Source organism: Gastrolobium bilobum, unplaced genomic scaffold, assembly GCF_033153095.1.
Source record: "Gastrolobium bilobum isolate Gb01-03AN ecotype WA unplaced genomic scaffold, APGP_CSIRO_Gbil_v1 utg3288, whole genome shotgun sequence".
Lineage (NCBI taxonomy): Eukaryota > Viridiplantae > Streptophyta > Magnoliopsida > Fabales > Fabaceae > Gastrolobium > Gastrolobium bilobum.
This window is the reverse complement of record NW_026899098.1, coordinates 685,628-698,410: the sequence shown is the minus strand read 5'-3', so window position 1 is coordinate 698,410 and position 12,783 is coordinate 685,628. Positions and strand designations below refer to the sequence as shown.

General features: G+C 35.0%; 3 protein-coding genes across 3 annotated transcripts; 2 read left to right on the top strand and 1 right to left on the bottom strand.

The window, feature by feature from the left end:
* Nucleotides 1–1,965, top strand: LOC133287149 (protein SRG1-like). Its single transcript, XM_061484707.1, has 4 exons — nucleotides 1–251; nucleotides 705–943; nucleotides 1,036–1,360; nucleotides 1,469–1,965. Exons 1-4 carry the CDS (start codon nucleotides 18–20, stop codon nucleotides 1,727–1,729), a joined length of 1,059 nt encoding a protein of 352 aa, XP_061340691.1. The 5' UTR covers nucleotides 1–17; the 3' UTR covers nucleotides 1,730–1,965.
* Nucleotides 1,966–3,310: 1,345 nt separating this feature from the next.
* On the top strand, nucleotides 3,311–7,114 carry LOC133287147 (protein SRG1-like). Its single transcript, XM_061484705.1, has 4 exons — nucleotides 3,311–3,565; nucleotides 5,762–6,009; nucleotides 6,098–6,422; nucleotides 6,531–7,114. The coding sequence occupies exons 1-4, from the start codon at nucleotides 3,335–3,337 to the stop codon at nucleotides 6,789–6,791; spliced, it is 1,065 nt and encodes a 354-aa protein (XP_061340689.1). The 5' UTR covers nucleotides 3,311–3,334; the 3' UTR covers nucleotides 6,792–7,114.
* A 654-nt stretch (nucleotides 7,115–7,768) lies between these two features.
* LOC133287175 (transcription factor bHLH49) lies at nucleotides 7,769–11,516 on the bottom strand. The gene is made up of 10 exons (XM_061484734.1): nucleotides 11,447–11,516; nucleotides 11,263–11,331; nucleotides 10,084–11,021; nucleotides 9,800–10,003; nucleotides 9,652–9,717; nucleotides 9,481–9,549; nucleotides 9,035–9,106; nucleotides 8,737–8,937; nucleotides 8,289–8,376; nucleotides 7,769–8,209 (listed from the first exon to the last, which is right to left on the bottom strand). Exons 1-10 carry the CDS (start codon nucleotides 11,514–11,516, stop codon nucleotides 8,172–8,174), a joined length of 1,815 nt encoding a protein of 604 aa, XP_061340718.1. The 3' UTR covers nucleotides 7,769–8,171.
* Between the last annotated feature and the right edge of the window lie 1,267 nt (nucleotides 11,517–12,783).

The window sequence follows — 12,783 nt, the reverse complement described above, 5'->3', positions numbered from 1 at the left end:
GGACTCTATTGCATCTAATGGCTGAGCCAGGAACCTCTTTACTGGTGCCTTCAGTACAGGAGCTAGCAAAGCAACCCATCACCCATGTTCCTGAACGATATGTTCGACCAAATCAAGACCCTCCTTTTGTGTCTAACAACACAACCTCTTTACCACAAGTCCCAGTCATAGACCTCAACAAATTGTGGTCTGAAGATGCAACTGAACTAGAGAAGTTGAATCATGCATGCAAAGAATGGGGCTTCTTCCAGGTTTGTCATAACAAAGAAGGAAAAATAATTCATCTGATCATTAAAAACTGTGTGAAGGTTCTTAACGTACAAATTAAGGATGTATATATAATTGAGATTCAAAATCCAATTGGTATATTCTCTGATTATAATATTTTTTTGTTAAGTATTAATCTTATTTTAAAAAATTTATTTTTTATAAATTAATTATTTAAAATTGAATGTTTATTTTGCCTGTACATATTCATTCCCCTGCAGCAACACGCAAGTTAACTTTAAAAGCAAAATGTATAGTGTTGGGTACCATACACTTTGGAGTATGCAATAATCTTTACACTTTTGCCGAGAATTTGGTTTTACAATCTTGATGAATATATCATACAAGACATTGCTGCATATATAATAGTCAAGATCTTTTATTATGTAGGAAATAAATCTAGTCAGTGAACTGACTCATTATGAAATTAATTTCAGCTGATTAATCATGGGGTCGACCCTTCATTAGTGGAAAATGTAAAGATAGGTGTTCAAAAATTATTCAACCTTCCAATGGAAGAGAAGAAGAAGTTTTGGCAAACACCAGAAGACAAGGAAGGGTTTGGTCAATTGTTTGTTGTGTCTGAGGATCAAAAGCTAGACTGGGCAGATATGTTCTACATTGCCACTTTTCCAAGGAATCCCCACCTATTTCCTAATATTCCCCAACCATTCAGGTTTGTCTCCCTCTCTCTTTGTAAATGTGTTTGCTACTACAACATCATTATTGATTCATTGTGTTGGCATAACAAACTTTGTTTCATTGCAGAGATAATCTAGACACCTATTGTTTAGAACTGAAAAACATTTGCATTAAAATCCTTGGCCTTATAGCCAAATCTCTTGAAATCGAAAAAAACGAACTGTTAGAGTTGTTTGAAGATTTAAATCAAGCAATGAGGATGAATTACTACCCTACATGTCCTCAACCAGAACGAGTCATTGGACTCAATCCTCATTCTGATTCTGGTGCCCTTACCATCCTTCTCCAAGTGAATGAAATTGAAGGCCTTCAAATAAGAAAAGATGGAATGTGGATTCCTATTAAACCTCTTCCTAATGCTTTTGTCATCAACGTTGGAGACTTGTTGGAGGTAACTAGCACAATATCATTCATTCACAAATCCTTTTTATCATTTGGGATATAATTAATGTTACAACAAAGTTATTACATTTGTCCCTTTTCATAAATGTTTTGGCAGATACTGACCAATGGAATTTACCGGAGCATTGAACATCGAGCAACAGTTAACTCAAAGAAAGAAAGGATTTCCATTGCCACATTTCATAGGCCTCAAATGAGTAAAGTTATTGGTCCAACACCAAGCCTTGTCACTCCTGAAAGACCTGCATTGTTCAGAAGCATTAGTGTGGCAGATTACTTTAAAGCATTCTTTTCACGTGAGTTACAAGGGAAATCACTGCTTGATGTCATTAGGATCCAAAATGAGATTGGTGAATGAAAAAAGTACGCATAGGACTTTGCTTGGGATTGAATAATAAAACATGTACTCTGAAAACAATTATACGGTAGCTAATGTATAATAATACAATCCTCTAGGTGTTAAATCACTGTTAAACGCTTCAAGCTGATCATGTGATAGCTTGGAAGCTAATGTCTATTTGCAAATTTATATCATGGGACTTGAAATGTGTATTCTTGTACTAGTTTGATGATATATGCCTCAGGCGTGTTCAGTTCCCCAACTTGTAACAACAAATATTGTTAGGAAATAGAATCCCATGATGGGACAGAACAATAACGATAGATAAAAAAATATTAAAAATAATAAATGAAACACACAAATTTAACTTAAAAAACCTTCAAATAAATCAAGGGAAAAACCATAAGACAAGACCAGAAAAGGAAACCCAAAACATATGTAAGGCACCTTGTAATCCGCAATAACTGTTATTTTTAAAGTCGACATTGGGAATGTTAAGATAGCAAAAAAAAAAAAATTTACATTAACTCCAATGATAGAAAATGTGTGATTGTGTTTGTTGGGAGTAGGGGTGTTAAGGCATTTGGCTCGACTCGTGAAGGCCTGAACTTACATGTCTAAAATTGTTGTTGAAATCAGACTTGGATTTGTATAAAAACTCGTTTAATAAAAGGCCTCAGGCTCCAATTGAAAAGTTCGACCTTAGAGCCTCTCAAGCTGGCCTAGTATATTAATTTTTATTTTTATTTTATATTTTTTATACTGCTTGTAATAGTCCTCTCTCTCTCCTCAATCCATTTCGTCCCATTTAATTGGTTAAATAGACTTTTTGAATGATTTTGTTCTATATTATGTTGTTTGGATATATATCGAAATCTATGAAATTACTAGTACTACTGATTGTATATTCTGTTTGGATAAATTTTTGTTGTTTTATTTTTTTAAAACATGCTTTTATTTTTTGTAAATAAGTCAGGCCACAGACCGATAGTTATACTCATGATAGATAACAGGCTTGGTGAAGCTGACATATTTAAATACAGACTTAGCCTCTTAAGACCAAAGTTCGGCTCAGTTCGGCCCATTAACAACCCTAGTTGCGAGACAACACAACTCAAGTGATTTTTTTTTAATTTTTTTTGTCCTTAGATATTTGACGATCAATATATATGATTAAAAAATTATATGACATTTATAAATAAAACAAAACAAAATTTATTATAATATACTTAATAAATAAAAAAGTGTTCAAGAAAATATATGCTTGTATATGAGGCAAAACAACATAGTTAGAACAGAATCACACAAGTAGTTCACTCATACAATAATTTTTTGTGTTATTAATAATTTAATGGTCAATACAAATAATTAAATATCATAGAATAAAATAAAATTTATTATAATATAATCTATATTATATTACTTTACGTGGAGTAAAAATATGGTAATAAAATAAAGTCATTGAGTTTATTTAAAAAAAAATTTCCTGTTTTTGTCAGGTGTGCAACATTTCTAGTAAACTAACACCTAGGTGGGCCACATTGAATTATTGATATCTATCTCTTTTCAATGTTACTCTTCAAATCAATGTAAGCTAGGGGATTGGACTCAGTTGCATATCTAATGGCTAAGCCAGGAACCTCTCTATTGGTGCCTTCTGTCCAGGAGCTAGCAAATCAACCCATCACCAAAGTTCCAGAACGTTATGTTCGTCCAAATCAAGACCCTCCTTTTGTATATGACACAACCTATTTACCAATAATTCCTGTCATCGACCTTCATAAATTGTTGTGTGGAGATGCAACTGAACTAGAGAAGCTTGATCATGCATGCAAAGAATGGGGTTTCTTCCAGGTTTGGCTTATTCTCCTCCTTTGATTTAATGCAATTATTTGAGACATATGTTATATTTATTATATGGGCTCTGCTTCCTAAAGCACGAGCGTTTCAACTTTCAACGCTCGACGTTTATGTAAGGCAATTTTCAAAGGTCAACAAGGAAAAGTTTGTTAATACCAAAGTGAAAGCAATAGATCTAACGGCCCAAAATATGGAGCGTTTCAATTGATTGTTTGATATAAGTTGCAATCTCAATATTTCATTATGAATATCAGAGCAAAGATGGGAAAAATGAAAAAAAAAAACTCCATTGATTTGAGCTGTGTCAGATTAGTAGATGAGGACAGGGGTCGTGGTCTGGATTGGATCGGTTTTGGAAGCAAAAACCATTCGATCTAATTCCTTCGGTTTGATTATGTAATCATCCATTCGGTTTGGATTTTTTTTTAAATCCGATCCGATCTAATCCAATTTTTTTTCGGTTTGGATTGGATCGGTTTTCGGTTTTCGGTTTTTTGAAAATCCTAAAATTTGTTTCATGATTATTGTGCAAATAACATCTTTTGTATATATTGGCTTTGTAATTTTATTTTTTTAAAATGCAAAACCATCAGTAAAATATAATATAGTTTTTTTTTTTTTGAAAAATGAGATATGAACCTCTACATAGATGAAATTTTGTTGATAAGATGTGACTAGATTTTTTTCTTGGGTTTAGTTGATGAGTTAATGGATCTTGGATTTAGAAATTTTTGGGCTATGATTGGAGAAAGACCCAAGTAGGTAAAGGAAAATTAATATATTGGATCGATTTGAATTGGATTGGTTTTCATCTACCAATCCGAAAATCGATCCAATCCAATTAAAAGTTGCGATTTTTTTTCGGTTTTCGATTTTTCAGTTTTCGATTTATTCGATTATCGATTTTTCAGTTCAGTCACCACGGTTTGAATCGATTTGGATCGGTTTATGAACACCCCTAGATGAGGCGAGTCTGTAACTCGAACTCAGTTCTCCATTTCACGGTTCGAACTCAATTATTTGTCTATTAAATGTTTTAAGGATACGTTTTTTGTTTTTTTCAAATTTTTTGTTTACAAATTCTATTGTAAAGAACCAATTCAACTCAAAAGCTTAAGCTATTAGGTCAGGCTAATCTCAACACGCCCCCTCACACGAGAGCCCACTAGGCTTAAAGGGTGGACGATGCACAGGCACACCTACATGTGTGAAGAAAAAAATTCCACTAGAAAGAAAGTGGGGGGCAGTGAGGTTCTTTTTAATGGTTTTATATATCTCAACACGCCCCCACTGGGTTCTCGTGTGAGAGGACGTGTTGAGATATATAAAACCATTAATGTAGTCTCACCCAATGTAAAGAACCAATTCAACTCAGAAGCTTAAGCTATTGAGTGAGGCTAATATCAACAATTATGTACTCCGGTGGGGAGTATACACTTACGCGATGTTTGATATGGGTATTTTAGTTGGAATAATGGGAAAGTGGGATGGAGAATATTTATTTATTATGTTTGACACGAAGAATGTAAACAAAATGTCAGCACTTTTTTTTTCAGAATTTTCCTTTTGAACTACACAAAGCTAAAAATTATCCCACTCAGGGCATGGATTTTTTTTTCTCCATTCTCTTGGATTCTGAATATAACATTTTGAGAAAAAAAATAACCTGCTGAACTATATGACAGTAAAAAGATGGGTATTTTGATAATTTCGATTCACTTTCCCATCAATATTTTACCATCAACCAAACATAGCATCAGTAAAATTAACCTAACTTTTCCGACAAAATTTTGACCAACCAAACACTTTTTAATAACTTATCCGAAATAAAAAAATTCCTATCAAATCCCCAATAATTTTTTTTTGCTGATAAAAAAAAATATCTCCGGTATAAAAAACGCCCCTCAAGTATTTGCAAAGATCTATTACTATCACACAAACATTTCAACTTTACTCTATTACTATCACACAAACATTTCAATTTTAAAGCAAAATCGACAGTATAGCGAACAATACGCTTTGGAGAATGTAAAATCTCTACACTTTTGCCAAGAATTCGGTTTTACACTCATGATGAATATACCATACAAGACATTGCTACATATATAATGGTTGTTGAGATTTTTTATGAGGGAAATGAATCTAATTTCATTTTCTTTATAAAAATTTAAATTTGGAAATTGATCACAGCTGATTAATCATGAAGTCAACCCTTCACTGGTGGAAAATGTGAAGATAGGTGTTCAAAAATTCTTCAACCTCCCAATGGAAGAGAAGAAGTTGTTTTGGCAAACACCAGAAGACAAGGAAGGGTTTGGTCAGTTGTTTGTTGTGTCTGAGGATCAAAAGCTAGACTGGGCAGATATGTTCTACATTACGGCTTTTCCATTACACACAAGGAATCCCCACCTATTTCCTAATATTCCCCAACCATTCAGGTTTGTCTCCCTCTCTCTTGTAATTGTCTTTGCTACTACAACATCATTGATTCATTGTGTTGGCTTAACAAACTTTGTTTCATTGCAGAGATAATCTAGACACCTATTGTTTAGAACTGAAAAACATTTGCATTAAAATCCTTGGCCTTATAGCCAAAGCTCTTGAAATCGAAAAAAACGAACTGTTAGAGTTGTTTGAAGATTTAAATCAAGCAATGAGGATGAATTACTACCCTACATGTCCTCAACCAGAACGAGTCATTGGACTCAATCCTCATTCTGATTCTGGTGTCCTTACCATCCTTCTCCAAGTGAATGAAATGGAAGGTCTTCAAATAAGAAAAGATGGAATGTGGGTTCCTATTAAACCTCTTCCTAATGCTTTTGTCATCAACGTTGGAGACATGTTGGAGGTAACTAGCACAAAATCATTCATTCACAAATCCATTCTATCATTTGGGATATAATTAATGTTACAACAATGTTATTATATTTGTCCCTTATCATAAATGATTTGGCAGATACTGACCAATGGAATTTACCGGAGCATTGAACATAGAGCAACAGTCAACTCGGAGAAGGAGAGGATTTCTATTGCTGCATTTCACTGGCCTGAAATGAACAAAATTGTGGGTCCAGTATCTAGCCTTGTTACTCCTGAAAGACCTGCAATGTTCAAAAGAATTGGTGTAGCAGATTACTACAATGGATTCCTTTCACGCGAGCTACAAGGGAAATCATACATGGATGTCATTAGGATCCAAAACGAGGTTGATAAATAATAAATGTTCGAAGGACTTTGCCTGAGAGTGAAAATTATTCATGTACACGGAATGATTATGTCACAAACGGTAGCTAAAGTGCAGCAATTATACCACTCAATATTGACTCACTGTTCAAGGCTTCAAGGATTCCAGCTGAACACATTACCTTGGAAGCTAATGTTGATTAGCAAATTTATATCATTGGACATCAAATATGTATTCTTAAACTAGTTGTCTGAAATGTGCCAGAGGCGTGTCCCCCAACTTTTAGTATTTGATATTTGTAATTAATATTCGTTACTGAATTTAATGGGTTTTTGTTTATAATATTTAAAACCCGTTTGCTACCCGGGATTCTTGGAGATTTCAGAAAAATTAAATTTTTTTAAATATTTTAAATTTTTAGATATTATTGTAAACTGAATGTAAAAGTCATATTTTTGAAAATTGATATTTTTGAATAAATTTTTTTTTCTCTTCTACCAAACGCCCTAACGAACTCTATTTGAGTGAATCCGTGTCGTTTCTGCATAACTCGTCCCCACTGTTCCATTAAGTATCTTCCATCAAAGTTTTGTTAGCTTATATGCATTTAATAAAGCTTGAAGTATTTTTTGTTATTAAACCTCCTATAAAAACCTCTTTTTCTTCATTGAGTCATAGGAGGAAACTTTAATTTTCTCACTTTTATTTTTCTTTATGAAGATTTCAAGTATTTACTAGATGTTATTTCCACTGTAGACTATATTGTTGAGAGCTGAACTTTTGAATGTAAACACTTTGAACAAAAAGCTCTCCAGTGTATCATCTAAATACGAACAAGTTGTGAAAGAATGTAATATAGCTAATTGTTAAGCAAAATAACATTACATTATATGCTAGGTCCTAGCAAGCATCAAATCAAAACCATGAAGAGGTTCCCATTGCACTTTGTAAATCATGCCAAGCTCAACAGAAAAAAAAAAAAAAAAAAAAAAAAAAAAAAAAAAAAACAGCTTTTGAATTTCTCCTTCTGGTTAATCAGACTCAATGAGATCCTGTCTTTACATTCTTTAATACATTCAGTGGGCAAACCTATTTTGGTAAACAGACTTCCCACTTCTAAACATATAATACATATTTCATGCTTGAAAAGAAAGGAACACCCATGAATACTGCTCTACTTCCTCTAATCTAGAGTCAATCCTCTGTGGGGCTATGTGACTGCCCCACAAGTCCTTGACACCAGGTCATTACTCAGTAGTATCTCGTCTAAAGTATAGGGAGGGCTATTGTGGTTATGGCCTCCCAAGTTTGATAAGTAATATGTAAAACTCTGAGCATAGTTTATTTCCATCTGACTAGAATGAAAGCCAAAATACACGCTTTAGGGGAGATGAATGGTATGTAGACTAAACATCAAAGTTCAACTTTCATCTGACTTGCTGGCATAGTACCTACAAGAGCATGCAAAATGGTAATTTGATTGAGAAAAAATAACTTGCAAAAAGGGCTAGTTTGTTGGGGAATATATACCATCCACATCTTGACTACTCAGGGGAGCAGTTGGTGCAAAGCTCATCTGTACAACATTGTGAAGCTCATCCTCCCACACCTCAGGAAGCTATTACAAATTTTATCAAAATATGCACATAAAGATTGTAAAATACAGTTATGCCAAAATCTTGTTTTGGTGTTGTGTGTGTGTGTTGCCCGGGGGGGGGGAGTTATTTAGAACAAACATATGCAATTTGCTATATAACTGCAAAGGAAGGCCAAAGTTTGGTTTATGGAAGATTTTCAACATTCCTCCTGTACAGTAATCTATAGCAAATATTGTCCATTCATAAATCTTTCATTTCTAATTACTATCAAATATCAATATGCTGTAGCGACCAAATTCGAAGTGTTTACTCGTATAAACAAAGAAATGATGGGCAAAGGAAATTACAGTGCTTGCAATTGCAAAGCAATGGATCCATACCTGATTTGGTTCCTTGAATCCTCCACTCAAGGGTGCTAACTGCGGATGGACGGTTCTTCGAAGGATATCGGATGAGTTTGCCATGTTAGGAATAATTGATTGAATCAGCCCTGGTTGAGATGGGTGTATTGGAGGAAAAGCCATAGACATTTCTAGAGGAAACCCTAGAGCAGACGAAGGACTAGGCCGTTGGTGAAGAATCTGATACAATGTCCAGAATGTATTAAGGTGATGTCTGGAACTTTTGCAAAGTATAAGGTTTTTTTCTCACTGGTATCCAAATAGATTAACAACTTACATCTTTGGCAAGAAAACCTTCAATATTAAAATCCAGACGTGGATTTACTGTTGCAAGTTTCATAGACAAAAACTGCCAAAGGAAAAAAGGTGAGTGGGTCAATTTAACTAGAATAAAAAATTTAAAGGTTTCTCAAAATATGTGTCAAGCATCAATTGAATATAACTGATCATTGGTAAAACAGTTTATCTTTCTATTATTCATCTTCTCATAAAATACAACAAAGATAACAGTGACCATATAAGATATCAGGAGTAATCATTCAAAATGAGGTAATTTCAAACACATAAAAGAATGTTATGGTTGTCAAAGATGCTAATTAGAAATTCCATCGAGATGTAAATATTGATACTGTGCTTAAGCAGAACCAAAACATACAGAGAAAATCAATTAGATGACTTAAGAATGAAAGGTTGGCAAATTGGGAGATAAGCTTTCACCCCTACCTCAACCTGTCGTTGAAGTGATTGTACGTAGTTAATGATCTCATCTAGCATCACTGCCTTGCCAGTGACCTACAAACATCAAAAAAATTCATGTTAAAAGAAAGTGATATATCCAAAACACAAGAAGAATATTACATGGTGAATTCTTCTGGTTTCAAATTCAGAAGCCACCTTGCTGCATCCGGGTACAAGGTCTTGAAGAAACTTCATCCTTTCACTTATCTTTTCCCTCCTCACCTGCAAAGAAAATTTAAGTAATTTAAATTCTTCATCCAAAAACTTCTTTTTCATCACAGATAAATTTCTCACTGTATCTTACTCTCTCTGCAAGGCTATGGCTATTTGTTGCTTGACCCCGGCGAGCCCTAACATGTATGTATTCCTCCTTAGGTGGGGAATTCTTGCCATAAGCCTTGGTTGTTGAAGTTGGTTGTTGGTCTCCCTTCTGTTCACTCTCAGAGTTGTCCTTTGCACCTTCACTGGGAAGTTCTGGAGTTCCATTGGCTTTACCATTATCAGCATCCTACCACAAGGAAAAAAAAAATCAAATGGATAAGGAGAAATAATATCACACATACAACAGAATACAGCTCACAAACATACCTGTACATTTCTTTTCCTTTTCTTTGAGTTTGTTCTTTTAATAGAAGGTTCCCCACTAGTACCCTCCAGCATTGGGGAATCATCATGGCCACCACCATCATCCTCACTAGATTCATCTCTTTCAGACTCATTAGCAGGCCTAACAAGAGCTTGCTTCCCTTCATCTTGAGATATAACATGACTTTCACTTCTTTTATCATTCTTGAGGGGGCTTCCTGCAGTAGCTAGATGCTCAACACATGGTGACACATCTTTTGTAGCTTCAACTACATTCAGATCACTTTCTTGAGATTGTCCTCCAGTTGCTGATTTTACATGGCCTGTAAGAGCATCTCTTATTCCATGCATTGTTCCACCAGTCCCAGCATAAAGGCCCATGGATTGAGGAATCCCATATGAGTTCACCATGTCACCAAAATTCCCTCCACTGAAGCATGAGAATCTTGCAGCCCGCTCAATAAATCCAGAATCAGTTGGAAACTGAGATGAACTCTGAGGAAATATCCCTGGTCCATTTGGTAAGAAACTATCCCCTTTAAACATAGAATTAGCCAGGTTCCAATCCATGTCAAGTGTTCCATGATCCTGACGAGCTCTTCCAAAGCCAAAGCCATCTTTTCTGATTCCAGTTGTGTTTGAAGAGCCCCCATTGTTGTGGACATTAATGTCACAAAATCCCAAGTTTTGGGAATTGGTGGGATGGTCCCAGAAATTTGGAACAAATGAGTCCACCATTGAAGCAGAGGAACCTGAAGAAGAACCAATCAGATCACCTCTGCTGACATTTACAGAATTCCCCATGGCAACCAAACCCACAGATGAATTTGCAAGGTTGGCACCCCCAAATCTCCAATCTGAGGGCACACCAGTAGAATAACTCATAGGATCCTCGTTTCTATCTAGCTCAAACTTCTCTTTGTCACTCATATCCAACTCTCCTTAGATATCAAAGCAGCCACTACCAGATTCTTTTCTATGACCACTTTAGAATAATTGATAACGAAACCAGAGAAAATTTGGCAAAAAGCACCTTCAACAATGGCCAAATGGTAGCTTGTACAGCATGAAACAATGATTGACAAAAAAATGGAGTCAAAATTAAAAGAAATTAACTAACAAACCAAACCTCTCAACTCCCAACATAAATTGAACAAACAGGACTCCATGACAAGCTTTAACCAGAATCCATGACACCCCTGAAAACTGAAGGAACTAGAAACTTGTCCAGGTTTGAACTAATAAGTGAAGCTAAAAAGAGAAGGAGGTCAGAAGTACAGATAAAGAGAGAGATAGCAGTTTCAGTTAATGATGTGGAAAAATAGCCAAAGGGCCGAAACAAAATCCAAGTACCCAAAAGATGTACCAAAGCTCACACGAGTTTGGCAGCTACCATTTCCAAAGCCAACACTGAACTTGGAAGTACCAAATTTCATAAAGAAGGCCCCCCAAAGATTAGAGAGAGAGAAAGGCTAAAAAAGACTTCAAAGAAATAGCTGAAAAGAAGTCCATGGAAGCAGTCAATTATGCAAACAGCATTGATTTCAGCAAATTAAATACCCCTCATTCAAGCCCTAGTCAGAGTTGCAGAACCCAACCCTGCAAGAGAGAAGAGAGAGAGAGAAATAAAAAGGAAATTATAAAAAACAAAAAAGGACCCAACTTTAAAAGTGGGAAGAGAAAGATACCCATTTCTGATCCTGTGCTACTTTTGGCACCCTCCCTTCCATTCAAGCTTTTCACTCAAATCAAAACACTTTATTCAATTTGGGCTTTCTTCAAACTCTCTTCTTGATAACAAACCTGCCGTTCACTGTGCCTAGAGAGAGAGAGAGAGAGAGAGAATTTAAAGCTGGGAGCTTTTTAGAGGGAGAAATCTAAAGCTTGGATTTTTAGAGAGAAAATAAAAAAGGGAAGGTGGTAAAAGCTAAAAGGGGGAAAATACAGCTAACAAACCGATGTGTATTTGTGTATTTGAAGGAGAGTGCAAAGAAAAAGAGTAACGGGGAAAGACCCTCCATTTATATACCTCACGCTTACATAAAAAAGAGAGCTTTTGATGATTAACCACCGCCACTGCTAAGTGTAAAATACTAATATAAAGACCTGCCCCTTAAGCTCCTCTTCCCCAACTTTGAGAAATTAATAATCATTGTTTTGCTTCTTTTCTTGAGTTTTATAACTCACCAAATGTACCACTTTTAAGTGATAATCATACAGTTTGAGCTAGCAACTGACATTGCCAACTCTTACATGGGGTGTTTTTCTTTTATCTTATTGCATTGTCCTTTAATACACCTTGAAAGAAGTGCATTAGATCTTTAATATAAGGGGTTTTGTTGTTTTTGGTCAAGGCCCCGAAATCTAGCTGGGATCATCTACTCATTTCTTTTTTCCCTCGTTATATTAAACTATAATTCTAAACAAATAATAATAATAAAAAACAAGTCATATGGGTCTTGCACCGTGGATTTGTTATTAACGTTAGATGTTAGATGCATTGTCTAGGTTCTTAGGGAGAAAGAGAGAGAAAGAAATGAAATAACATGAAAAGAAGATACATTGTCTATGGCATCTCATTGCGATGAATAACTTCGCCATCTTTTGCATCATACTCTCTTGTTTGTTTGTAGTGCCTATGGAAACAGAGAAAATCATTATTTTGAAGAATTAATGTCTTACATAAATAATTGTAAATATAAT

What these genes read in the sequence shown, in the direction of transcription:
- LOC133287175 (XM_061484734.1), bottom strand. Translation starts at nt 11,516, where the DNA reads ATGAAATTTGGTACTTCCAAGTTCAGTGTTGGCTTTGGAAATGGTAGC. An exon ending in AAAGGAAAAGAAATGTACAG is followed by an intron (nt 10,004 to 10,083) that starts GTATGTTTGTGA and finishes TCCTTGTGGTAG; the next exon opens with GATGCTGATAATGGTAAAGC. An exon ending in GATTCAAGGAACCAAATCAG is followed by an intron (nt 8,377 to 8,736) that starts GTATGGATCCAT and finishes AATTTGTAATAG; the next exon opens with CTTCCTGAGGTGTGGGAGGA.
- LOC133287147 (XM_061484705.1), top strand. Translation starts at nt 3,335, where the DNA reads ATGGCTAAGCCAGGAACCTCTCTATTGGTGCCTTCTGTCCAGGAGCTA. An exon ending in AAGAATGGGGTTTCTTCCAG is followed by an intron (nt 3,566 to 5,761) that starts GTTTGGCTTATT and finishes AATTGATCACAG; the next exon opens with CTGATTAATCATGAAGTCAA. An exon ending in AATATTCCCCAACCATTCAG is followed by an intron (nt 6,010 to 6,097) that starts GTTTGTCTCCCT and finishes GTTTCATTGCAG; the next exon opens with AGATAATCTAGACACCTATT.
- LOC133287149 (XM_061484707.1), top strand. Translation starts at nt 18, where the DNA reads ATGGCTGAGCCAGGAACCTCTTTACTGGTGCCTTCAGTACAGGAGCTA. An exon ending in AATATTCCCCAACCATTCAG is followed by an intron (nt 944 to 1,035) that starts GTTTGTCTCCCT and finishes GTTTCATTGCAG; the next exon opens with AGATAATCTAGACACCTATT. An exon ending in ACGTTGGAGACTTGTTGGAG is followed by an intron (nt 1,361 to 1,468) that starts GTAACTAGCACA and finishes ATGTTTTGGCAG; the next exon opens with ATACTGACCAATGGAATTTA.